Source organism: Pleurodeles waltl, chromosome 8 (assembly GCF_031143425.1).
Source record: "Pleurodeles waltl isolate 20211129_DDA chromosome 8, aPleWal1.hap1.20221129, whole genome shotgun sequence".
Classification (NCBI taxonomy): domain Eukaryota; kingdom Metazoa; phylum Chordata; class Amphibia; order Caudata; family Salamandridae; genus Pleurodeles; species Pleurodeles waltl.
Window position 1 is genome coordinate 15,197,124 of NC_090447.1, and position 25,833 is coordinate 15,222,956.

Consider the following 25,833-nt stretch of genomic DNA (forward strand, 5'->3'; position numbering starts at 1 on the left):
CTTCAAGCTTGCCAGGCTCTATGAATGCCAACTGGGGGTGTTGAAAGACCAACTTGTGGTGTCTAATAGAAAGATGTGGGCCATCTATACTGAGCCGGGGAGCTCAGAGGGCTATCTGCAGATGTTTGAGGGTCATTTGAAATTCTCTGAACCATCTTGATGGCAAACTGATGGTGCCTCTGGAACAACTTTATCTTTCTGAAGACTGGCTTAGAGATTATAATGGCCAGCTAGTTGCATCCGAAGGTGACGTTTACTGAGAATCAGCATTGGGTGTCTCAAGATCCATTGAGGACATTAAGGTAATTTGCGGGTCCTTGATGGCTTGCAGCAAAACATTATTTCGCACTCAATATCCATACACTGTTTATGGTGAGGTAAACGGATCTGTATATTCTAATCATATTTGTCCCATTAATGGTGGGCTCGGAAAAGTGTGCCTAACCAAATACTATTTTGAATCGATTTCCTGATTAGTTTAGATAGTAGGTGAATAAACAGGTCCGTACTAATGTTACTTGACAGTTTATTGAAAGCTCCTGATTCGCAAATATCATTAGATAATCAAATGGGTGCTCCACCCACCCCTCATTTTGGTACACAGCCAGGTATTGGCAGACGGGCCAGGGTGTAGAAGCTGTTTTGATGCTGCTGTCGGGCGGAACATAAATGTAATTGCTGTCCTTTTATTTATAGAACATGATTTTAAGGTAAAATAACAAGTTAAAATATATATATTGAGTCTTAAACTGCATTATATTAATTGCCGGCCTTTATAGTGCCTGGAATTGGAAACTAGATGCGCGTATTCGCGTATTGTAAAGTGATTGTTATTTGAGGCACACTAGTGGCATCAAACATTCAAACATGCTAGAAAGAAAGTTAAAGAGAATCAATGGCAAGATATACATCCTTTGTTTTATCCCAAGATTTGCTTGACTGGGAGATAAACAAGAGAAGCCCAGGGGCGGCTCCTCCATATGTGCGGAGGTGCATTGTCCTCCCCTCCCCACCAGCAGCGGCAGCTGCAAAACTTTATCCCAAAAACCATATTAAACTATGTTTATTATGGTTTTTGGGGGAAAGGGGTGGGGCCACGGGGGTGACGAGCAATGAGGGAGAGGGCTCAGCACTCCCCCTCACTGGGCATATATGTTTGGCTGACCGTCTCGGGGTGGCCATACACACATGCACAAAAGTGGCTGCACAGGCTCCCAGTCTGCCTGGGAGTGCCCTGGCTGGGTGCTCCCAGCCAATTCTGATGCTGCTCTGAGCAGCGTCAGGATTGGCCACAGGGCAGGCTAGGAGCCTGTGCAGGAGTGATGGGGAAGAACAGATTAACGGTGCGTCGCATCGCAGGGGATGAGGTAAGTGTTTTTATTATATATTTTTTCAATGTTGTGTTCTCATCCCCGTCACCCTCCCCCCGCTCCGCCCCACCCCCTCGACGACCCGCAAGCCACGACTGGAGGATCCAGGCATCAGTGGTAGTGCAACAGACCACATCACTGAAGAGAGATTAGAACTGGACCCACAAAACAGTATTGCTGCTCTAAATGAGCATGGCAGGGGAAATGTGATGGTGTGCAACACTCCTTCCGGATAACAATACAATTGAAAGCATTTCATTTAACTAATCCAACCAAGGATCAGGTGACTACTGCATACCATGAAACTACGTAATCCTGCAAGTCACTGTTCTAAAATAATTACTTTTTGTATTCACGGTTTTGTTCAAGTAAATTATTTATCTTCACGATTTTAAAAGAAACCATTAATGCCATCAGGTTTTTAAGACCCATATTTTCTCCCACATGTTTTATGCTCTCTGATTTAACGACGTGAAACTCCTTAGGCAAGCTTGACCCCTATTTAACTGACATTTTATCTTATTAGCTTGATATCATTACAGTGCACATCGCTCTGCTGTTTCTACTGTGCATATGCATATTGATGACATGCATGCCATTTGTCACTAGATTTAAACCAACTCCTACAGATTATGCTCAACGGGCACCAGGACGACCCCTCTGGACCATAACACCTAGATATTTTAAATTATTTTCATGCCCAACTCCTTAATGATGGCAATTGTGGCTACTAGAATATTTCCTAATCCCATAGGAAGATAAGATTAAAAATAGCCAACAAATGTTCAGTATTTTTATCTGAAGTTGAACAATGGCATCAGTCCACTGATTTACCATCATGATTAGTGGGGAATAGAACCCTCCACTGGTAAATGCTCTGCAAAGATCTGCCAGGAGGTTTTTTAAACTATGCATGCATGAGGGACCTTTTCAGTGTCCTTGAGCACATACCATCACATGCTTTCTGCTCATGATGTGTTCGGTGCTTACATTTGGCTGTACATATTTCGGATAATGGGGTCCACAAGGAGAATATATCTAATGTTATGTAAAGTAACATGTAAATGAGTGAAGAGAGGCTTACTGAAAGACCAAAACTCACCTGCTTCTGATCATAAAATCCCTAACAATGCTATGTGAACTGGTTACATTTCAGTCAGGTCTAAATGATAGTATAAGAGAGTGAATTTCAACACCCTTAAGCTTCCCTAGATTGTTTGGTTTTGGACCACCTGGTTTGTGGACCTGTGCTGTGAGTCTCACTACCTGAGTCTCATGCAACATAAAACGTCTATAAAATGGAGTTGAGTGCTAATCATCAGTGCTTGCCTTTTAAAATAAGGTCATCCGTTTCAGGGCTGGGTTGGCGACACTACTCGGGTCACATGTGGACACGTGCACATGCGTGTGTACAAGTATGCAGGCTGAGTGAGTGGGACTGTTGTCTGACTCGGATGGGCATCTATGCACACATGACCTGTAGCAGATATGACCTTCAATAAACTGGGTATGGCCTTACAAAATACATTTTCCTTTTTCTTTTTTACTTCCATGTGCATCTGTAGCATGCTACTGTGAGGCTGGAATGTGTCTCTGGAAGTCTGTAGTGCTTCACAGTATTCACACTGTAGGTGAAAACTACACCAAATTAAGTACTATTCTTTGACTCAAAAGAGGAAACATAATAAACTCTCTATGTTTAAAAAGGCCTTTAGTGCAAATCTGATATACATTTGCCCATATTTGAACTCCTTCATGTGCTTTAAGTTTTACACTATTTTCTTTAGTCAGCTCGTAAGGAGAATCGGACCTTGATCTGTCCTGTGTGCCAAGCTAATTACTCTGCTGGTCCGTGGGTAGAGGCAAGCCTCCTCCAGACAACAGGCCTAGTTGGATGAGATTAGATTGCTCCTGGGAGGGGAAAAACAAAGAAAGGTGTCAGACAGACCTTTCTCAAAACACAGGAGGAGGGGCTCCCCTCTGAAGGTTTGGAGAGAAGGAACCAGTTTGCTGTGCCAGGAGAGTTATAAAATCTATGAGAGCTGTAACTGACCAAAGCTTGAATTTGCCATTTTGAAAAATCCCAGGTAGATATGCGGCAAGATTGATCGGTGTGGAGGGAGGATGTGGCATCTTTGAATTGCTCAGACACTCACACATTCTAGAGCTCTCTAACTCCACTTTTAAGCACTTGCACAGTGAAAAGTCTTGAACCCTATAGGGGATGGTCATGTACCCCTGCCTGGAAAGTCTCCATGCTTGTTGTTGTAATGACTCTGTTAGACTCTGATCTCCACAGCCTCCCTGCTCCCTCTGTATGGACTTGTTAGAGACATTGGAGGGTAGGGTTCTCCTGGAACCTCAGTGAACCTGTGGAGGGGTCATGTGTCAGGTACCCCTAGATGAGCACCTCCTGCTGGACAGCCAGATGCCCTGCTTGTGGTCAGGAGGATGTGGAGCTTCGAGAGTGCAAACAGGAAGTATATCCTGCCTGGAGGACCATGGTGCTCCTGAAGAAAGACCACAGGCCCATAAGAGTGCCAGGAGCATCAACAGAAGAGGACGTCTTTTGCATCTGTCATGCTGGAAGGAGACAAGTGTCACATAAGCTACATACACTGCAAAAATCTGGAATTTCCAGGCTGGCTATCAACAGCTTAATGGTCAGGAAGAAAGGTAAATGAGCTTTCCATCGGCAAAGGTTTACTATACAAAGGATACTTTGCTAAGGACTGTATTTTTACAGCTTCTCATGTCTGTAACACAAGATCTCTGTCTCATTTCTCCCAACTCCAAAATAACAGGATTATGAAACTTTTCCTCATGTATCTCCCATATTTCCATATTCCATATTTTAGGTTAGTGTGGTGTAAAGATCTCTATAGTCTCTGCTAACATCATAACTATTAGTCATGTCTACCATTGAAACCTCTTGCAAACTGCAACTATCCTGAAATGTTGAGAATTAAACATTGCATAATAGTTTCCTCCTAGCAGTTTTTCATCTCCCTGCAATCTCCACATTTTTTGGAAGCAATACAATGATGATGAGAACATGGCACTGTTCAGTCTCAAGTAAACAATATGGCTTTTTCTGAGTTATTTCAAACCTCTAGAAGGTCAGAGGATGCAATTGCCTCCCAACTGGATGCCACCCACACAATGAAACCAAGGCACAGGTTTAAGAGGGCCTAGAGCCGCATTAGCCTAACGAGGCCAACAATGATGCACCAGATTTACAAAGTAGAGCAATGCATGCTTTGCACCACTTTGTAACCCCTTTTACCACATTATGCCCCCGCCAAGCATAATGTATGCAAGGGCGGCGTTCCCCGCTAGGAGGGCCAAAAAAATGTCACAAAGAAATTTAAAACATTTCTTTGCACCACTTATTGCAGCATTTTTAACGCCTGCACAGAGCAGGCGTTAAGAGGAGGCACACCATTATTTATAATGGACCTCAAGGTGCTTTGCAGGATTAGCGTCAACATTTTTTACGCTAATCTTGCAAAGTGCCAAACTAGCATCAATCATTTTGACACTAGTTCCCTAACTACTGCCAAGGTGCGCCATATCTTTAATACGGCCACACATGGTGGCATTAGGGGAGTGCTAAGGGGTGCATGAAAAGTGATGCTGCATTGGATGCGGCGCAACTTTTCTTAAATCTGCCCCATGTTTCAGCATTATGTATCATGCACACTTACTTATAGTGGTGGTTGTCTTTGCTTCCAGAGACAACAAGATTGAGATGCACACATACATTTTCTAGACCTCATTTAAATGAAGAAAACCTCCTAAACACATTGCAATGTTGTTCTCACCTGGATCTATTTGAAAGATTTATAACTTCTTAATCAAACTCTAGATAGTCTGGCAGGGCCATATCCTGTCACCTATAGATGGGATGTTCCCAATCCCTCCTTGACGTGCATTGTACACAAAATGCTCTCCGGAATGAACCTAATTGTGGCTTAAAAGTGTTGACTGCAGAAGCTTTCAGAATCCAGATATCTAGAGGATGGCTGCATCTTGGCTATTATCTTTTAATATATTTCTGAGTGAACCTTAACTATTTTGTGTTGTTGAATGTTCTGACCAATAATTGCATGCAATAAGAACTGGACACCAGTGACAGCCAAACATCCTTTCCTGTGCAGCTGCTCATAAGCTCATCAGGAATTCTCATGGCCTTGTACATTTCAGTAAGCATATTTTGTGGAAAGCTACAAATAGCTTATGTGAAATAGCTGGCTAGCAATCAGGAGTTACTGGGTCCCCACTGTACCATTGGGCGGCATCCTGGAGCCTCCATAGGGCAGCTCTCAAAACTGGAACCAAGTCGTTTTTTGAGTGTTTGACTCTCAGTGAGCAAGGCAGAGCAGTACTAGGCTAAATTCTGGGGCTGCTGTCGACTAAAAACTACAAATCAGTAACGTGCATTAATAAACTCAATAAATCAATATCTGCAATTTGTTTATTGCATTGCTAACTTCTAAAGATACAATAAGACATATGTGCAGAGTTACATGTATAAAAATGTATACTCCATAAGCTGTTCAGGTGGCTCTCAATAGACATCAGAAGGACTGTTTTCAAGCTCTTGTTACCAGCAGGCTAGACTATGGTAACACTCTTTACGTAGGAATCACTGCACGCCTCCTGAAGAGAATACAGACAATACAAAACTCAGAATTAAGACTCATCCTTGGCCTCCCCAGATGGACTCACATCACCCCACACCTCAAGAAGCTACACTGGCTCCCGATCCAGAAAAGATGGCAGCTGAAGATGATGTCCCATGCATACAAAGCCCTGCACAATGACGGACCAGTAAACATCAACAAACAAATTACATTACATATACACCTACGATCTGCCTCCCTCTTCCTCACAGCCACAGCACAGATCTGCCGATCCAACAGCAGATAATGCTCCTTCTCTTACCTGGTAGCCAAAGCTTGGAATAATTTTCTCCCATACCTTAGCAACGCTGCATTATTCCAGGAATTCAGAAGAGGACTCAAGACATGACTGTTCAAATGAACAGAGCACCGCAAAGCAGCACGCATTTTCTGCCCCTTGAAACACTAACAGGTGATTTGCCGCAATTTATCCTGGTTGATTGATTGATTGAAAAATACCAGTCTGACTGTTTATTAAAATGATTTGTTATTAAGCATATTTCAAGCTTATTGGATTTATCACCAGGTACTAATAATGCCCACAATTCAGACATGCTGTCATTGATATAGGCTGCCACCACAAAAACACTATTCTGACAATATTGCTTTGTGGAACGGGACCTCTGTTTAGGTACAAACCACCCCTGCCCAGAACTAATTTAATACCATAAATATCTCCCAAGAAAGAACAGGCATTTACCAGCCAGCCCCTGCCAGCCCCACATGGTTACTGTTGCCAAGGTGGCACAGGGGCTCATGTACACCAGCCCTCTAACACAGGGTGTAGTTTACCACACACTACCACTTCACTAATGCTGATATTAGGGAGGTACCAGCCCTGGGTTCCTATGGACCCTCCATACACCCATCAATATGCCTGTGGCACCCATTCCACTTAAATGCCCTTTTTCCTATGTCTCAGGTTGCATGCCATATGCATTAATCCACCCTCATTAATGCCCTCTGCACTTGTGTTGCACACCTCATGTTGTTATCCTCACACTGAAACACTCATAGTGTCTCCAACAGTTCTCATACAATTTCTGTTCCTCGATATTCTATTTATATTGTTTGTGGTCTTCTTCAGGTCCCACACTCTGTCTGCAGTGAAAGTTGTCCTTCTGGGTACCGAAAGGCTGCAAGGGAAGGGCAACCTGCCTGCTGTTTTGACTGTGTCTTCTGCTCCCATGGAGAGTTCAGCAATGGCACAGGTGAGCTCAAATAATACCCACACCTTAGGAGGATTTAATATATTTATATTTCATATGCCAATGCACAATATTTGCAAATACCTAGGTCTCAACACTGAAATTTTAGCAATCTTTTTTCTTGAAAAAATAAATTGGGACATGGTTATTGTGTCCAATCAAATCAAATGAAAAAACATTTTTCTATGACTAGTTACAATTTTTACAATGCTATAACCACATATCAGAGCTTAATAATTTTATAAAATTCTAAAAAAGACACATTCATTAAAGATGTAAATACTGCACATTTTTCTTTGATTATTCTCTAGACTTCACATAGTAATTCAAACTGCCTACTTTTGTTGCAGGGCAAGATTACTAAATTGATATTGATGTAATCATTTCTCTATGGACCCACCGGTGTTTTGTCTAAGCTAGTAAAAAAAAATAGAAAACAGATGGAAAGTAATGACATTAAGAATGATAATTATTGATGTTAATATAATGTTATCTCAAAATACCTTTTTTTAATTTCAAGTACTTTTTATTGAATTTTATATGTTACTAACAGAGAGACAGGTTGGAAACTTAATCTAAGGCAATAGGTGGTGCTTATTAATGGTACATCATTGGTACAGTTGATCATGAGAGGCACAGTGAAAATGAGTAGAGAATGCAAGAAGGTGGGGTTCACATAAGTAATGTAACATATTTCAAATGGAAAACATGCTGAACATGAATTGACATATTTGGACAGTATTGTACGCAATTTGGATAAGTAAACATTAAAGGTGTTCCACTGATTCCGCTTAAGGAACCTTTTCCATGTTATTTATGTGCACAGCAGACTAAACAGGGCTGGTCAGTGGCGAGTGGGTAAGGATCAGGTATTGATTTTAATTGAGTTTGGCATATGGGTTGCCGGGGTTGGGTTTGTCTAAGGATATATAAGTCAGTCATCAGTAAGAGGGTTTATGGAGATTGAACATGGATTGTGGAGGCATCAAGCTCTCTGAGGTACTGTTGGTAGGGATTAGATTCAGATGAACAGTCTTTCCATTCCTTGGCCACCACTAGACCACCGTTACAGCAAGGACCCTTGATCAGCTCAGGTGATGGGAGTGAAAAGTAATGCCAAATTCGCATATTGGGAAATATCAAAATATTTAGGCAGTGTTTGAAGGAAACAGTAACCTCATGAGCAAAGATAAAGGGAAAATAACTCACACATTAATAAAAGTAGATCTTGCAAGTGGTATGGCAGATGTTTTCTGTTGTTTAAAGTGTTTTCATTCTATTAAGTGACAAAGCAAAGTTTACCCATTTGGATGCCCCCGGCATAGCACCAGAAGTGGGAGAGGAGAGCCTTCCCATGCAATGCAAGTGTTTTGACCTGATTCCTGTGACTTGGAGGGTGCAGAGACAGACACTGAAGTGAGAGGGTGGAGACAGGACTACTTTTGGTAGATGGGAGAGGCAACAGAGGGACAGTAGGTCCCCTTGTTCAAGGTGAGGAGGTTTCTTGGGCAGGCCTGTTCTCTTGTCTATCTCTAATTGCTGTGTTAGGAAGGTTGGGACACAGAAAGTTCACACTTCACTGTGCCAGCCTCACTACTCCCTTCTGATAGAAGAGTGCCATACACAAATGCTGCGATTAGAAGGGCACCCTGGTCTTTAAGGAGACCAACCCTAAACTGATTGTGCAGCAGGATACAGTATATGCATACTCTATGGTGGCATTTGCAGGATCCAACCAGCACACAACTAGTTAAAAGGAAAGACAGAGAAGTAAGGTGTGCTTACTAATATGACTGCATTGTGCTCTGTAACCTCTTCTCGCTCAGGTCAAAGGTCTGTATTTATCATTAGTACCAACTATAGTGTTCTGTGTAAAATGTGCTATCGCCTTTAGCATAGTGCAACAGCGTTGTAGTAAAAAATTAAATAAATAACGTAAAAAAAGTTTCTTGCAGGTTGAATAAATATCTGTCATAGGTGCATTGGTCCACTCAAATCATAGTTTAAGGGCTATTCCTAAATTCCAAACCTGTCAGGGGGTGTTAAAATTCTCAGCATGTGCATTGACTCAATGAGGTGCCACAAAAACATTTAGACCTGTGGCATCCTCATTTTCTTTTTCTTATAAAAGTCTTTGGGCCTGATTTAGGTCTTCGCTCGAGGGATACTTCGTCACAAACATGATGACATACCGTCCCCCGTATTGAGATCTCCATAAGCTATAATGAGATCGTAATACAGGGGACGGAATATTCGTCATGTTTGTGATGGAGTATTCCCCTCCGCCAAGATTTATTCAGGCCCCATGTCAGGCCTATGCCATAACTGTGACACCTTCTTTAAGGTTTTTGTGGTTCAAGAGGCGGCATCACGACTTACAGAGTAGTGGCCTCAAAACAACTTATCTGCTTTATTTTTTACCTCAAAGGTGTTTGTTCTGTGTGCACATGGGCCATTAAGTCTGCAGCATGCAACATAAAGTTCTGAAATGACACAAAATTGCTTCAGGCAATGCCTTACTGTTTTCTTATTTTTACCAGATTGAAGCGGGTGAGAGTAAGGGGCAGAACTTGACAACAAAGTAGCAAGTATTGATTGTAAAGATGCGCCCTGGCTGCCCCCAGGCTCTTGTGCAGCTGCAGCACCACAACATACATACCAACACACCTGATTCAGGCAGGAGACAGACTGTAGAATTGTTTAAGCCCAATGACTTTATTTTAGGTGTCTACTGCCTCACTAGCTGAGCACTAACCTGCTGCTCTCACTCTCACAGAAAATAAATTCATAACAATCTGAAAATCAGCAACGCATCAGCACAAAAACATGGAAAACAATGATATCAATAATAAGATGTCTACAACCAATGGTACTAGAGCTATTACTACTACTGTTACTACTACCACTGGTACTAATAATACAAATAAAAACAACAGTAATAATACCACTAATATTAACCCCTCGCCTGCTGTGGACGAGGTGATTACGTCCGGTGGTTCAGCGCTCAGGCGCCACGGACGTAACAACCTCGTCCTGGACCCAGCCCACGGGGGGAACGCTAGCGCTCCCCGTGGTCCTCCCATTCTCCCATGGGCAGGGATGGAAGAGGAATCGCTTCCACTTCCACCCCTGACCCCCTCCCACCCCACCAGTGACGCAGGCACGCGATCAGTGGTCACCTCCCATCGGAATGATGGATGTTGAAGAGAAATACTCAGCATTTCTCTTCCGCTCGGGAGGAGGGGGCAGAGAGAGACATCAAAAGAAAGAAAAGTCTTTTCCTTTCTTTTGATGTCATTCTGAGCATTTCTGCAGCTGAATTTTTTTATTTTTTTATTTATGTGATAAGGGGAGCGGCCTCTTAGGCTAGGGTCACTCCCGGGGGGAAGAAGGGGGGACCAATAATAATCAGCCTATATAAATTATCCACTAGACACCAGGGATTTTTTTTTTAGTTATGAAATCAGCATACGGGGAGCGACCCCTTAGGCAAGGGTCGCTCCAAGGGGGGCAATTTTTTTATTAGGCCTTTTTAGGCAATTAAATCGGCCTATATTAATTAGGCCGATCTGCCCCCGGGGGGGCAGAAGCCATCAGGCACCAGAGATCTTTTTTATTTTTATGCACATTGATAAGGGGAGCGACCCCTTAGGCAAGGGTCGCTCCCTGGGGGCAATTTTTTTATTAGGCCTTTTCTGCCCACCCCTGGGGGCAGATTGGCCTATATTAATTTAGGCCGGTCTGCCCCCAGGGGGGGCAGAAGCACTAGACAACAGGGATTTTATTTTATTTATATTGATAAGGGGAGCGACCCCTTAGGCAAGGGTCGCTCCCCGGGCGGGGGGGAATTGTTTTTAGGCCATTTCTGCCCCCCTTAGGAGCAGATCAGCATATTTATATTAGGCCGATCGGCCCTCGGGGGGGCAGAAACCACTTAGGCACCATTGATTGATGTGTGTGTTTTGTTTGGGGGGCAGCCCTTTGGGCAAAGGTCGCTCCCTATGGGGGCAGATTACTGTTGGCCATATCTGCCCCCCTTGGGGGCAGAACGGCCTATTTTTGGAAGGCCCATCTGCCCCCAGAGGGGGCAGAAAACCCACCAGAGACATGGGGAGATTTTCTTTTTCAAAATAAGAGGGTGGAGGTATGGCCATACCCCCACCCCAAATAAATGGGGCCAAAGTTGTTCTGCCCATCAGTGGGCAGATGGGGCAAGTACCCCTGATCCACACCCCAGGGGGGCAGAAAGTCCACTAGATGCCAGGGAATTTAAAAAAAAAAAAAAAGTGTGGTGGTGGCTACCAACCAGTATGGGTATGGTTATGCCCCCACCCCAACTGAAGGGGGTAACAGTCTTTCAGCTCTCCTCCCGCACACTAAAACATCTTATTTCACAGGAAGCAAGCGGACAGTTGATTATTTTGGGTTTTGGTTTTACATTTGGGCCATGAGAGCTTGTCTTTCTCTCAAAATCGTCCCACTTGGAATGGTGAGGGCTGCACCTTTTGGACGCTGCCATGTAGAAAAATCCACAAGACCTAGACACATCTGAAAACTAAACATCTGGGTGAGTCCAGGGTGGTGTGCTTCACATGCACCCCGCACCATTTCCTTACCCACAACGCCCTGCAAACCTCCAACTTTGCCAGAAATCACACATTTTTTCCACATTTTTGTGATGAAACCTTCCGGAATCTGCAGAAATCCACAAAATTCCTACCACCCAGCATAGTCTCATCTATACCGATAAAAAGTCTGCCTCACTTGTCAGCCTAAATTCTTTTTTTCAAACTGGCCTTTTGGACCCGCTTTGGTTCCCCCTCAATTACGACATGTTTTTGGCTCTTCCCTGTCACAGGCACTTGGCCCACCTATACAAGTGAAGTATCATTTTTACCGGGAGACTGAGGGGAACGTTGGGTGGTAGGACATTTGTCCTGGTGTGGCGATCCCACATAGAAATGTGGGAAAAATGTGATTTTTTAGCTAAATTTGAGGTTTGCTGAGGATCGTGGGTAAGAAAACACTGGGGGATCAACGCAAGGTACCCCTCCCTGGACTCCCTCAGGTGTCTAGTTTTAAAAAATGTCTGGGTTTGGCAGGTTTCCCTGTATGGCTGCTGAGCCCAGGACCAAAAACGCAGGTGCCCCCCCCCTGCAAAAACAGGTAGTTTTGTATTTGATAATTTTGATGTGTCAAGATAGTGCTTTGGGGCATTTCCTTTTGCAGGCACTAGGCCTACCCACACAAGTGAGGTACCATTTTTATCAGGAGACTTGGGGGAACGCTGGGTGGAAGGAAATTTGTGGCTCCTCTCAGATTCCAGAACTTTCTGTCACCAAAATATGAGGGTACAGTGTTTTGTTGGCCAGATTTTGAGGTTTGCAAAGGATTCTGGGTAACAGAACCTGGTGAGAGCCCCACAAGTCACCCCATCCTGGATTCCCCTAGGTGTCTAGTTTTTAAAAATGCACAGGTTTGATAGGTTTCCCTAAATGCCGGCTGAGCTAGAAGACACAATCCACAGCTTAGCACTTTGCAAAAAACAGCTGTTTTCTTTGGGAAAATGTGATGTGTCCATGTTGTGTTTTGGGGCATTTCCTGTTGTGAGAACTAGGCCTTCACACACAAGTGAGGTACCATTTCTATCGGGAGATTTGGGGGAACGCTGGGTGGAAGGACGTTTGTGGCTCCTCTCAGATTCCAGAACTTTCTGTCACCAAAATGTGAGGAAAAAGTGTTTGTTGGGCAAATTTTGAAGTTTGCAAAGGATTCTGGGTAACAGAACCTGGTGAGAGCCCCACAAGTCACCCCATGTTGGATTCCTCTAGGTGTCTAGTTTTCAAAAATGCACTGGTTTGGTAGGTTTCCTTACGTGCCAGCTGGCCACAGCTAGGCATGTTCCAAAAAACAGCTGTTTTTTTGGGGAAAATGTGATGTGTCTATGTTGCGTTTTTGGGGCATTTCCTGACGCAGGCGCTAAGCCTACCCACACAAGTGAGGTACCATTTTTTATCGGGAGACTTGGGGGAACACAGAATAGCAAAACAAGTGTTATTGCCCCTTGTCTTTCTCTACATTTTTGTCTTCCAAATGTAAGACAGTGTGTAAAAAAGACATCCACTTGAAAAATGCCCTGTAATTCACATGCTAGTATGGGCACCCCAGAATTCAGAGATCTGCAAATAACCACTGCTTCTCAACACCTTATCTTATGCCCATTTTGGAAATACAAAGGTTTTCTTGATACCTATTTTTCACTCTTTATATTTCACAAAATGAATTGCTGTATACCTGTTATAGAATGAAAGCCCATTGCAAGGTGCAGCTCATTTATTGGCTCTGGGTACGAAGGGTTCTTGATGAACCTACAAACCGTATATATCCCCGCAACCAGAAGAGTTCAGCAGACGTAACGGTATATTTCTTTCAAAAATCTGACATCGCAGGAAAACGTTACAGAGTAAAACGTGGAGAAAAATGTCTGTTTTTTCACCTCAATTTCAATATTTTTTTATTTCAGCTGTTATTTTCTGTAAGAAAACCTTGTAGGATCTACACAAATTACCACTTGCTGAATTCAGAATTGTGTCTACCTTTCAGAAATGTTTATCTGTGTGGGATCCTGCATTGGTTTCACACCCATTTCTGTCACTAACTGGAAGGAGGCTGAAAGCACAAAAAATAGTAAAAATGGGGTATGTCTCAGTAAAATGGCAAAATTATGTTGAAAATGTGGTTTGCTGATTCAAGTCTGCCTGTTCCTGAAAGCTGGGAAGATGGTGATTTTACCACCGCAAACCCTTTGTTGATGCCATTTCCGGGGAAAAAAACACAAGCCTTCTTCTGCAGCCCTTATTCCCATTTAAAAAAAAAAAAACGAAATCTTTGCTGTATTTTGGCTAATTTCTTAGTCTCCTTCGGGGAAACCAACAAACTCAGGGTACCTCTAGAATCCCTATGATGTTAGAAAAAAAAGGACATAAATTTGGTGTGGGTAGCTTATGTGGACAAAAGGTTATGAGGGCCTAAGCGCGAACTGCCCCAAATAGCCAAAAAAAGGCCTGGCACCTGAGGGGGAAAAGGCCTGGCAGAGAAGGGGTTAATAATAATAAAAATAATAACAACAATAATAAGGCTACTCCTACCATCAGTACTGCAGCTAATACTACTACAGTTACTATTACTGCTAATAATAAGAATACGAATAAGAACGGATATAATAATTATAATAATAATTCCATTGGTTGGACTACTACTGTCACGAGTACTAAAGGTGTTACTACTATTGATAATAATAATAATAACAGCAACAATGAGAGGGCTACTACTTCCACCAGTACTACAGCTATGACTAGTATATTGCTACTACTAATAATAACTATATTATTAATACCAATGATAGGACTAATACTGCCATGAGTACTACTGCTATTACTGCTACTGCTGCTACTACTAATAACAATAACACTGATAAGACTACTACTATCACCAATACTAAAATTATTACTACTACTGTTACTATTGCTCCTACCAATAATAACAATAATTTCAATAGTGAGACTACTACTGCCATGTGTACAACAGCTATTAATACTACTGTTACAGGTCTTACTACTACCAATAATGACAATAATAATAACAAATACAATACTAAATTTACCATCAGTACTAAAGCTATTACTACTACTGGTACTATTACTACTACTAAAAATAAATAATAACAATAGCAATGTTTGGACCTTTACTACCACCAGTACTATAACTATTACTACTAGTAGTACCAAAACTGCTACTATTACTACTACTACTACTACTACTACTACTAATAATAATAATAAAATAAATTATAATAATATTATCAATGGTAAGACTACTACTGCCACAAGTACTACAACTATTATTGCGGTTACTGTTACTATTACTGCTATTGATAATAACAACAATAATAATAATACCAATGGTAGGGCTACTACTACATGATTACTAAAGCTAATACTACTGCTGTTACTACAAATATTGCATCTGTCGTAGTTGCACTCTCGCTCCTTTGCTAGACTGCTGGTTTAGGGGAGACAACACCCTAGTTTGTAGCGACTGAGTCACTCCTACAACAAGTCGCAAATGTTGGCCCAACCCTCCCGGCTCAGAAGCAGTACCTCACCAAAACTGAGACGGTAAAGGTGATTTCTGGCAGCCTTACGCATAGACTCTAGAAATAATTTCTCAGGGAAGTCGTGGTGGAACAAAAGTTACCCTTTTCTCTCGTTAGCAATAAGTCTCATACACGCATAGGCAATAAAGGAGATGCAGGAGAGTTTTCGATATATTTATTAAAAAGACTTCAATCTACGGTAAAATGTATGTGCTACAATGGTTAGGATAATAAACCGTAAAAAAAGCAAAATCGTGAAGATGAGAAATGTGAAAATGAAAACCCCACCATCGTACAATAAACATAAGGTATGAAATTCCTAACCAAGAAAGTCTAATCTCTACCCTAACAAGAGCTAGGTGTGATAAACCCTAGACTGCCAGTACCATGTCCATGAGAAGCGCCCCGAGCCCTGGTTACCGTGGAATGAGGTCTCTAGGGCAGACGCTGTGGTGACACAAAGGATGAGTTATGCAGCAAGATGACGTGCAGCGTAGATGGAATCTGGAAGGAGCCTCTCTAATGACTTTGTCCGTGTGAGGTGTATTTATACTGATCCTCTAGGATCCCTGGCACAGGCATGTACCTAAACAACTGATAATGTGGCAGACTTGTTTCCGCAATTGCATAAACAATCCCCGACGCATAAGTGATAAAGGGACATGATGACAATACCTACATACATTACTGATAATAACGCTGATAATGACGCCTTCTCAGAATGGCAGTGATAGTGAAAATCAAACTATTTCTTATAAAGTGTATTGGCAAAAACTAAAAGAAATTATGAAGTAAAAAGGATAGAACAGAGCATGCTAAGTGGGTAAAAGGTTACTAGGTAAAAAGGGCAACAGGCCTGCAAGCCTATGGCTAAGCCAACTCCTGTGTCCAGTGGGGAACTAAAATGGATTCACCACACTACTACTCATAACAATGACGATAATAATAATAATAACAATAATAATAATAATAATAATAATATTACCAGTACTACAGCTAATAATTTTATTGTTACTATTAAGCACTGCCTTGCATTACTGTACGTTGAGCAGGGTCCCCGGGTGGAGCGTGGGTGTTCCCATGCATCCCTGGATGGATTTTGACACATTCCCAGATTTACTAAGAATAGTAAACCTGGGAATGCCTGAAAATTGCATTTGATCCCAAAATATTTCTCCTTTTTTTCTCTTTCTTTGTGTACTGCATTATGCAGCACAGAAAACAAGAAAATGCCTTGAGGATTGTTTTTGTGCAGGAATATAGCCTTTCCTTCACAAATACAGTCCTGCCTGGCATGGCGGCACACTTACACCGTGATGCAAGTGTGCCTGCATTGGCGGATGGCGGCCAAAAGTGTGCCAGCGCAGGGAGAAAGCAGGAATGTGCCATATCTTAGTGAACATTGCACATTCTTTCCCTCTACATGTGACGCTGCGCAGCACGTTAGATTGCTGTGTTGCGCCGAATGTTAGTCAATCTGGGCCTAGGTCTATAACATCTTGTCTGCAGAAATTGTTTTCAACTTGTTGGTAACCTATGTCAAGTGGTTGTGTGGGCATTAATTCAATTCAGTGTCAGGATCTAGGTCATACAAAACAGTGTTCATAAGTGAACATGACTCAGACTTTTCATTGGGAGAGAATAGCTATTGAAAATACACTTTTCAGGACATTATAGCGGATCACAGGCTTAGGTTGAAGAAAAACCATGTACACGATTGTAAAAGAGAATTTGATTAAAACAATCAGTGTGAATAGATTGGTGTGAGTCGATTATATCTGAAACAGTGCATGGAGTTAAGGTATACGAAAGGACGTGGTCAGTGGAGGAAAACCTAATATCTAGAGTCATAGGGTTAAGGAGGAAGAGTTTTATTCATTTTTTAATAGGGAGTGAAGAGAAGTGATAGTGTGAATGGCAAGTGCAAAGATGTTCCAATCCTAGAATCCACAGCCAGATGTGGATTGATAAGAGGTGTACTTATGGTTTAAGACCTGTCTTTCCGATAGTAAGGACTCATAACTTTGGAGTTGACAAGACCCATCGTAGATAGTCAGTTTCTTGGGTAGGGAGCAGTCAGAGTGTTAGACTTTTTTTTACAATCCATATAATTGTGTTGGGGGCTCTATCTTCAATCTGACACCAGCCAAAAGAAGAAAGGACTGAGGTAAAATAGGAATCACCCCCATTCCCTGTGGTCATCTGGCAGGCTGCATGAAGCCAGGGTTTGAGAGGTGCAGATGAATGTTAAGAATACTAGATAGTACTGCATTCCCATTGTGTAGTCTGGAAAGAACCAGGGGCATGATATATTCTTCAGAGAGGAAAAGCTTGGCTATCTGTTAACATCTTTGTTGCTGATTAGCTTTTCCTATTGAGGTATTGCTGTATTTGTCAAAAGTGATATTGATGTCCAGAATTAAGTCAAGTGATTTTCCATTATCAACAATCATCGGTGACAAGTCTAGCTTATTGATGTAATTCAGCCAAAATGTAACTGGGATAGAGGAAGATTTGTTGAGCTGATAAGAAACTGTTTCTGTGCCATCACCTAGAACTGTTTAGTTCCTAGGGGTAAAGTAGAGGTGAGTGTTATCAACTAACTGATGATAGGATATGCTAGATGTATTTATGGTGTTATCCAAGCATTCAAACTACAGATGGATCTTTGGGTTACTCCTTGGTTTACCGCAAGGACCAAATCTCATAATTCCTTATCAGCTGGGTACGGCTCTTATACATTGCAGTAGTGAAGCAGAAGTTACCCCTGAGAGCACTGAGGGCCTGATTTATACTTTTTAGCACCGCATTTGCATAATTTTTTTACACAAAAGCGGTGCAAACTTACAAAAGATAAATAAATTACGTTTGTGCTTTTGCGTCAAAAAATTACGTAAATGCGGTGCTAAAAAAGTGAGTGTTCAGAGTACCTCCCAAGAACATTTATTTTAATAACCTAGTTCACCATAAAGGGACTCAAAGTAGAGAGAGCGCTTTCTTAGTAAGTATTCCAGTCTATAACGCCGCCTTTAAAGCCCTTACCTATTTAGATGGTGGCTGAATATGCACATTTCTCAGATGAAAGATGGCCCAGATAATATACATAGTGGAGAAAAGTAATGAGGCCTGCCAAGAGATGCTGAAGGGTGACACCATCAGAATGCCACACTGGCTGACTACCAGGAAGGGCAAGAGATCCTGATCATCAAGCGTGTAAGCCTGAGCTCTAATGGTCTCAAACAGGTCAGTGAAGTCAAGTATTTAGTCGAATAGAGAGCTTACTGTGAACCCTATTAGGTATCCCCCAAACATGCTAAAGGCTTATCACTGCATGTGAAATGTAATACACATACATATTTGTAAGTATGACCACTATCCAGGAGCATGAAATAAATGCTTCTGTTTATCTTGTAATGCATATTCACATTTGCTGCCCACAAAACCAACACACATGCTAGAAGGCGGGAACATATATATCAGAGTAGTGGGGATTGGGAGAATAAGATATTTGAGCAAAAACATGGGAAATTCCCATGTTAGCTCAAATTGTTAACTCAGTAGTCTATGAATGTACTCATGTAGTGAAAATCTATTTGTCACGAGTAGTACACTGGGAATAGTGATGTTCTGAAAACCTTACAATGTCATGAATAAAAGAACAAAAATGTATCTGAATTGTCCACATTTGAAATTGACTCATTCTATATTCTTTAAATAAAACACGACAATTTGTATTCGGTGAAAGCCCAGTAGTGGTTCAAAGTCATTAAGTACCAATGTTTTGCAGACTTTGCCTACTTTAACATAAATGTTAATTTTATTTTCTACATACATTTTTCAGATCTTACCAACTGTTTCAAATGTCCTAGTCACCAATGGTCCAATGAGAAAAGAGATCAATGTTTCCTCAAAATGACTGAGTTCCTGTCCTTTGAAGAACCTCTGGGTCTAGCATTCACTGTCTCTGCTGCTTGTTTAACCGTGCTTGCAACATCTGTACTCTGCATCTTCATCAAGTACCGAGATACTCCTATCGTCAAAGCCAACAACCGTGGACTCAGTTACCTGCTCCTCATCGCCCTCATATGCTGCTTCCTCTGCACCTTCATATTCATTGGCCGCCCCACAAGGCCCTCCTGCATGCTGCGACAGACTGTCTTTGGGGTCATCTTTTCCATCAGTGTCTCCACTGTTCTAGCTAAAACTATTGTTGTAGTTATTGCCTTCAAGGCATCAAATCCTTGTAGCCCTGCAAGGAAGTATCTGGATTTTAAGATACCACTGTCTATAGTAGTATTCCCCTCCCTAGTGCAACTTCTTATCTGCACTGTTTGGTTGCTTACGTATTCACCATTTCCAGAACTGAACACACAATTATATAATGAAAAAAATATTTTGGGGTGTAATGAAGGGGATTCCATCTTCTTCTACTGCATGCTGGGATACTTGGGCCTCCTGGCCACAGTCAGCTTTATTGTGGCCTTTCTATCAAGGAATCTGCCTGGAAGCTTCAACGAGGCCAAGCTGATCACCTTCAGTATGCTGGTGTTTGTCAGTGTGTGGATCGCCTTCATCCCGGCGTACATGAGCACAGGGGGGAAGTACATGGTGGCCGTGGAGGTGTTTGCTATCCTTTGCTCCAGTGCTGGACTGCTGGGGTGCATATTCTTTCCCAAGTGTTACATCATTCTTTTGAGGCCCGAAAGAAACTCCAGAAAATATATTACGGCAAAGTCATAATTTGGTTTTAAATGTATAGGATGAAAAACATTGATGGTTAATTGACTTTTATAAGAAAAACACAGGGGATGGGGAAAAGAGATCTAAATTCATTATTTATTTTCAATATTTGTAATGCACCAATTTTAAGAAAATCAAGAAAATTATGAGTTATGTTTGTAAACAGAGTTATGCAGCCGTAGCATTTTTTAAAAATATTAGAATTATTGGCAAATCCATATCAAGTTCTCAGTAATTTTTCTTAGTTTTGTTAAAAATAAACAGGGGATATACCAAGGTATTTTTCCTGACCTGCCTCAATCATCGATCAATCAAGGCTTTTGTAAAGTGCACTACTCACTTGTGAGGGTCTCAAGGCACTGATAGGGGGGCTGCTACTGATTGAACAGCCAAGTTTTCAGGTGTCTCCTGAAGGTAAGTAGGTCCTATGTCTGTTGCAGGTGGGTGGGAAGAGTGTTCCATGTCTTGGCGGCGAAGTGGGAGAACGATCTGACACAGGCGGTCATTCTGCGGATGCATGGGATGGTGGCGAGGTCAGTGGAGCGAAGCTGTCGGGTCGGGGTGTAGGAGAGCCGACTGTTGAGGTATGCTGGTCCGTGTTGTGCTGTGCCTTGTGAGCATGGTTGAGGAGTTTGAACGTTATTCTCTTGTTGACGGGGAGCCAGTGCAGGTCTTTCAGGTGGGCTGTGATCTGGCTGTGGCGGGGGATGTCCAGGGTGAGGTATGCGGAGGCGTTCTATATGCGTTGCAGTCTTTTCTGGTGCTTGGCAGTGGTTCCTGTGTAGAGGGCATTGCCGTAGTCCAGTTTGCTGCTTACAAGGACTTGGGTGACCATCCTTCTGGTATCAGTGGGGATCCATTTGTAGATCTTTCGAAGCATGCCGAGGGTGTTGAAGCAGGAGGAGGAGAGGGTGTTGACTTGCTGGGTTACTGATATCGATGAGTCCAGGATGAATCCCAGGTTGCGTGCGTGGTGTCGGTGCAGTTCCAAGTGTGGCAGGCCACCAGGAGTCATCCCAAGCGGAGGGGTTGGAGCCGAGGATGAGGACCTCAGTTTTGTCAGAATTCAGTTCTTTATCCATTCGGCGATGGCCTTCATTCCTTCGTGGAGGTTGGTTTCGGCAGTGGCGGGGAACTTGGTGAGGGAGAGGATCAGCTGGGTATCATCGCCGTATGAGACGATGTTGAGGTTGTGAGATCGGGCGTGAGCAGCGCCACGTAGATGTTAAAGAGGGTCGGGCTGAAGGACAATCCCTGGGGTATGCCACAGATGATTTTGGCGGCTTCAGAGCAGAACCAGCCTATGAATCACTAACAAGTATTGAGACAATTTTCTCACTTGAAACAATTACAATTGCACAACAGTATTAGCACAACTTATATTCATTTTGTAAACGATTATGTACTTCAAATGTTGCTTTCAATATCAAGGGCTTTTTCCCACAAACACACTCTCCTGACTAAGGGGGTGATTCTCACCCTCCCCAACCAAAATACCGCTCCGCGGTCGAAAGACCGCTGAGGGTATTTTGGGATTTGCCCTGGGCTGGCGGGCGACCGCCAAAAGGCCGCCCGCCAGCCCAGGGCAAATCAACCTTCCCACGAGGACGCCGGCTCAGAATTGAGCCGGCGTAGTGGGAAGGTGCGACGGGTGCAGTGGCACCCGTCGCGTATTTCAGTGTCTGCACAGCGGACACTGAAATACAAAGTGGGGCCCTCTTACGGGGGCCCCTGCAGTGCCCATGCAATTGGCATGGGCACTGCAGGGGCCCCCAGGGGCCCCGCGGCACCCCCTACCGCCATCCTGTTCCTGGCGGGAGACCTCCGCCGCCATGGAGGATTCACAAGGGCAGCGGAAAACCGGCGGGAGACCGCCGGTTTTCCTTGTCTGACGGTCAGAATGCCCTGCGGGGCACCGCCGGTCTGTCGGCGGTGCTCCCACCGACCCTGGCCCCGGCAGTCTCTGAACGCCGGGGTCAGAATGACCCCCTAAATTTGCTTCATTAAAATCAACATGTTTCAAAAATGGTTTTGACATTGTAATAGCCTTCAGGAATATAAAACAATTTATGTTTCATAATACGGGTCCTCTGAAAGACACATTAAAATGTCTATTCAACTTAAGATATAATAATATAAAATAGATTACATTTTTTAAGAACAATAGATCTTTTTTTAAAACTGTTCCTCAGGACAAGGGGTTTTATATTGTTTTTATGTTTCCTTGATTAGGCACACAGTGTAAAGCTCATAATCCTTGCAGTCAGGCCTAAAGTCAGGTGGGTAGTCACAAAAGGAATGACAAAGATAACGTCAAGGAAATGTGTTGTCTGCAAATTTGTTTAACAGCAACTCAGTGGAGGCTGTGAGTGTATTTCTCAATTGGTAGAGACTTTGTCAATTAATAGCAAGGCATCCATTTCATATGGGATGTGTATAATGTGAAACTATACGTTTAAGGGGCCATACAGTGGATTTAAGTATGCCCCATTTGTGAAACTGATAGTGTTCATTTCCTGCCTCAAAAGATGGCACAGAAACAAACACATTTAAAAGTGTATTCCTACCTACATTCTTTAGACCTTTGCTGAAACTTGATTTCATGCTAGTGATAAATCTTGTTCCTGGATTTAATTAGCCCTTCAAACTTGTAAGTTGATTCCTCATCATATAGGTAATGAGATATCACTCACCCAAAAAATCAGTATTACCAGACTCAAGAAACCAGTGCTATGATGAAACTGACATAGGTTGGTGGCAAACATACTATTGTATCTGCTGTGCGTGACATTAGTGGAAGCCGGTGGAACATACATTGTGTTCCAGCCTAGTCAGCACCCTCTACAAACCCAATTCATTGATCACACCAGGTGCTAAATTAATTTAGTTTAGAGACCAAGGGTTATATTTACGTGGAGTTTGCAGCACCGGTGCATCATGTTGTTTGATGCACCAGCATGCTTTCTTTGCTCCGTATTTTCAAAGGGATGCGTCATTTGTTCCTTCGCCGGAATCGTCACGGTAGGCATGTCAAGCTGGGACGATGGCACCTATGATTCCATCATCCTCTGGAGAAAGGCAATGTGATGTTGTGTATGTTTTGCAAGGGGCAGACCAGGATTGTCACTTCTCCATGGAGGAAGGCGTCACCAAATCCAAGTCTGCGTACACCAAAAGGACAACAGGTAAGTACACACATAAGGTAGACAAACATGTATTTCCACTTTACTTTCCAACATATTTGTATTCACTTACATTACATTGTCACTCACAGTGTTACACACAGGGCAGGTCTCTGCATAAACGAGTTCACTATGCCCACAGTAATGTGACACATATACATACTTCATGCATACCCTCTGACATCCAGAGCCAATGTAAAAGAGTAGATGGTGATATTACATCATTTTACAGCATTTCACATTTGTCCTAAAACAGGCTACTTGTGTCATTGCAAACTGACACAGTACCTCCAAATTTTGATGCATCGCTGAAGTTGCATCAGCTGTGAGGTCAATTTCTGCGATGCACCACTTTTTGGGTGGAATCATTACAGAAAAGTTACCACAGGTGCATCAGAATTTCTGAAACACCTTGGGTCCTTGCGTCATGGTGTCACATATTGTAAATATGGTGAATCCATGTCATCATTACAGATTCCTGTGCATCGTAAATAATGTTAACTCATGGCTGCTGCAACGCAGCGATGTGTAATTTCTTGTAAATATGGCCCTCAATACTCAGAATTTCCTCTGCTCATCTTTTTTTCCTTTTTATATTATGATGAACATGACCAATCACATTGTTTCTCTGGCCACATTTAGAGTATGTCACATGTAAGGCACTCACAGATACTGGTAAATGCCCTGCTCCAGCAGGCTTACAGTTTAGAGGTGGGGCGGCTGCCTAGTCTCCAATGGTAACACAACCAATGGATTGGGGAACCATAAGTCCATCTGTCACAATGCTGTCAGCTTTGCACATTGGAAGGCATGCCCTACAAAGGATGGCACTAAGGACGCTGTCTTTTCTTGATCGCGAAGAGATTAAAAAAAACACTCCCACATGCTGATAAAAAATTAACCAGTTCCTTGTTTTTTGTTTCGAGAATTTGCAAGATTACGACTATAAAGAAAATCTGGTCAGCCATAATTATATGGCAGCAGCCCAGGGTGCCATTTCATTTTGAGTGCTTTGGCTAAAAGGTACCTATAAAACTACTGGGGAACTCTATATATGGAAAACAGGTTGCCAGTGTTAGCGCGTCAGAGCCTTAATAAGTAAACTTACAAGGAGACGCGTTTAGGTTGATAAACCTTTGGAGCGCGTTCGGAGACTTCCCAGTACGAAATATTCTCTTAACATCATCTATCAATAAATCAATAAGCAATTAATAATGACAATCACTAATCATCGAACAACCAATAAGAATCAATAATTGAACACACCATGACCTTTCAGTCATGAATAACCACACCAGTTTAATTGAGTGTTAGCATATTTATTTCCCTATTTGTAAAAATCTAACATCATGTCGGTTAACCTAAATAGCAATGAACACATCAAAAAGCACTATTACTTGGCAATCAGAGCACAACTTAATCAATACATGGATAATGCTCATTCGGAATTTAACACATCATTAATATGAATCAACTTAGCAGAGTCTCATTAGTACATGAATCAACAAAGCAAGAACCCAGTCATTTGTCTATTTACATCAGATATTAGTGAACACCTTAACTAACCTCAAATTAGCATTAGCATGTTGGGCTTCATGCAAAACATTTTAATGAACACAACTTTGGAAAACATCTAAACTAAGGCCTCTATCAAAATAGCAGTTGGTTCCTAGAAAGAAAAGGCAAACAGACAATTACAATTTGCATCGGACAGTTACCAATCCAACAGATCAGCAAGCAGCGTCAGTCTTCGTCCTCAGGACATCAGTTCTTTAGCATCGGGCAAAGTTAGAACGGGGCAAAGTCTCAAGATAACATAGCTAAGGAATGTATTACTTCCCTCAGATGGAGGAGAAGTTAATATCAAGCAAAAGATGGGCAGAGGATGGTTTGGGTGATAGGACGACAAAAAGAATAAAGTATGGGCTTGGAGTGTCCAGAAGAATGGCAGAAATGGTAATGACTGATTTCTTCTTGGGTCATGCGATTAAGTCAAAACTGTCTAACTATTCCCTAATTCTTCATTGGATGATATTTAGTGCATCCGTATCTCTGTCCAATAATTTGCAAACACCTTATTAGGATTTTCCACAGTTCACAGTTCCAATGTCACGGATTGGTCCATTTTATTGATGTCTTCAACGGTTGGAATGTCAGGTAGCAAATTTAGCGGTTTGCACTCCAGTCAGTGTCTTCATTGTCTTCTCCTAGGAAAGTTAACCTTGCACCTGTTATGAATTACACTGTTGCATTTAGCAAGAACATCGCCTTGAGCAAGCCGGTTCACATGAGAAAGAATTTACTACGGTTACAAACACATAACTTCTGGAAAAGTACAGCTTCGTGTCCTTCAGGAAAAGCAGCACACTACACGTTAGAAAATACAATTCAAATATGAGGCCAGGCAGCTAGGCCCAGGCCCTCGCTAATTTAAAGCTTTTTATTTAAAGAAGCAAACTCTTAACAGGTAACCTTAATTATGATATACTAATA

The 25,833-nt window shown here is 42.3% G+C and overlaps 1 protein-coding gene across 1 annotated transcript in view; it reads left to right on the forward strand.

The window, feature by feature from the left end:
• LOC138249291 (extracellular calcium-sensing receptor-like) overlaps nt 1–20,158 on the forward strand; it is a 137,887-nt gene extending 117,729 nt beyond the window's left edge. The window contains exons 6-7 of the mRNA XM_069203247.1: nt 7,143–7,266; nt 19,260–20,158. Coding sequence (XP_069059348.1) covers nt 7,143–7,266; nt 19,260–20,158 — 1,023 coding nt within the window. The remainder of the gene's footprint in view (nt 1–7,142; nt 7,267–19,259) is intronic.
• Nucleotides 20,159–25,833: the final 5,675 nt, after the last annotated feature.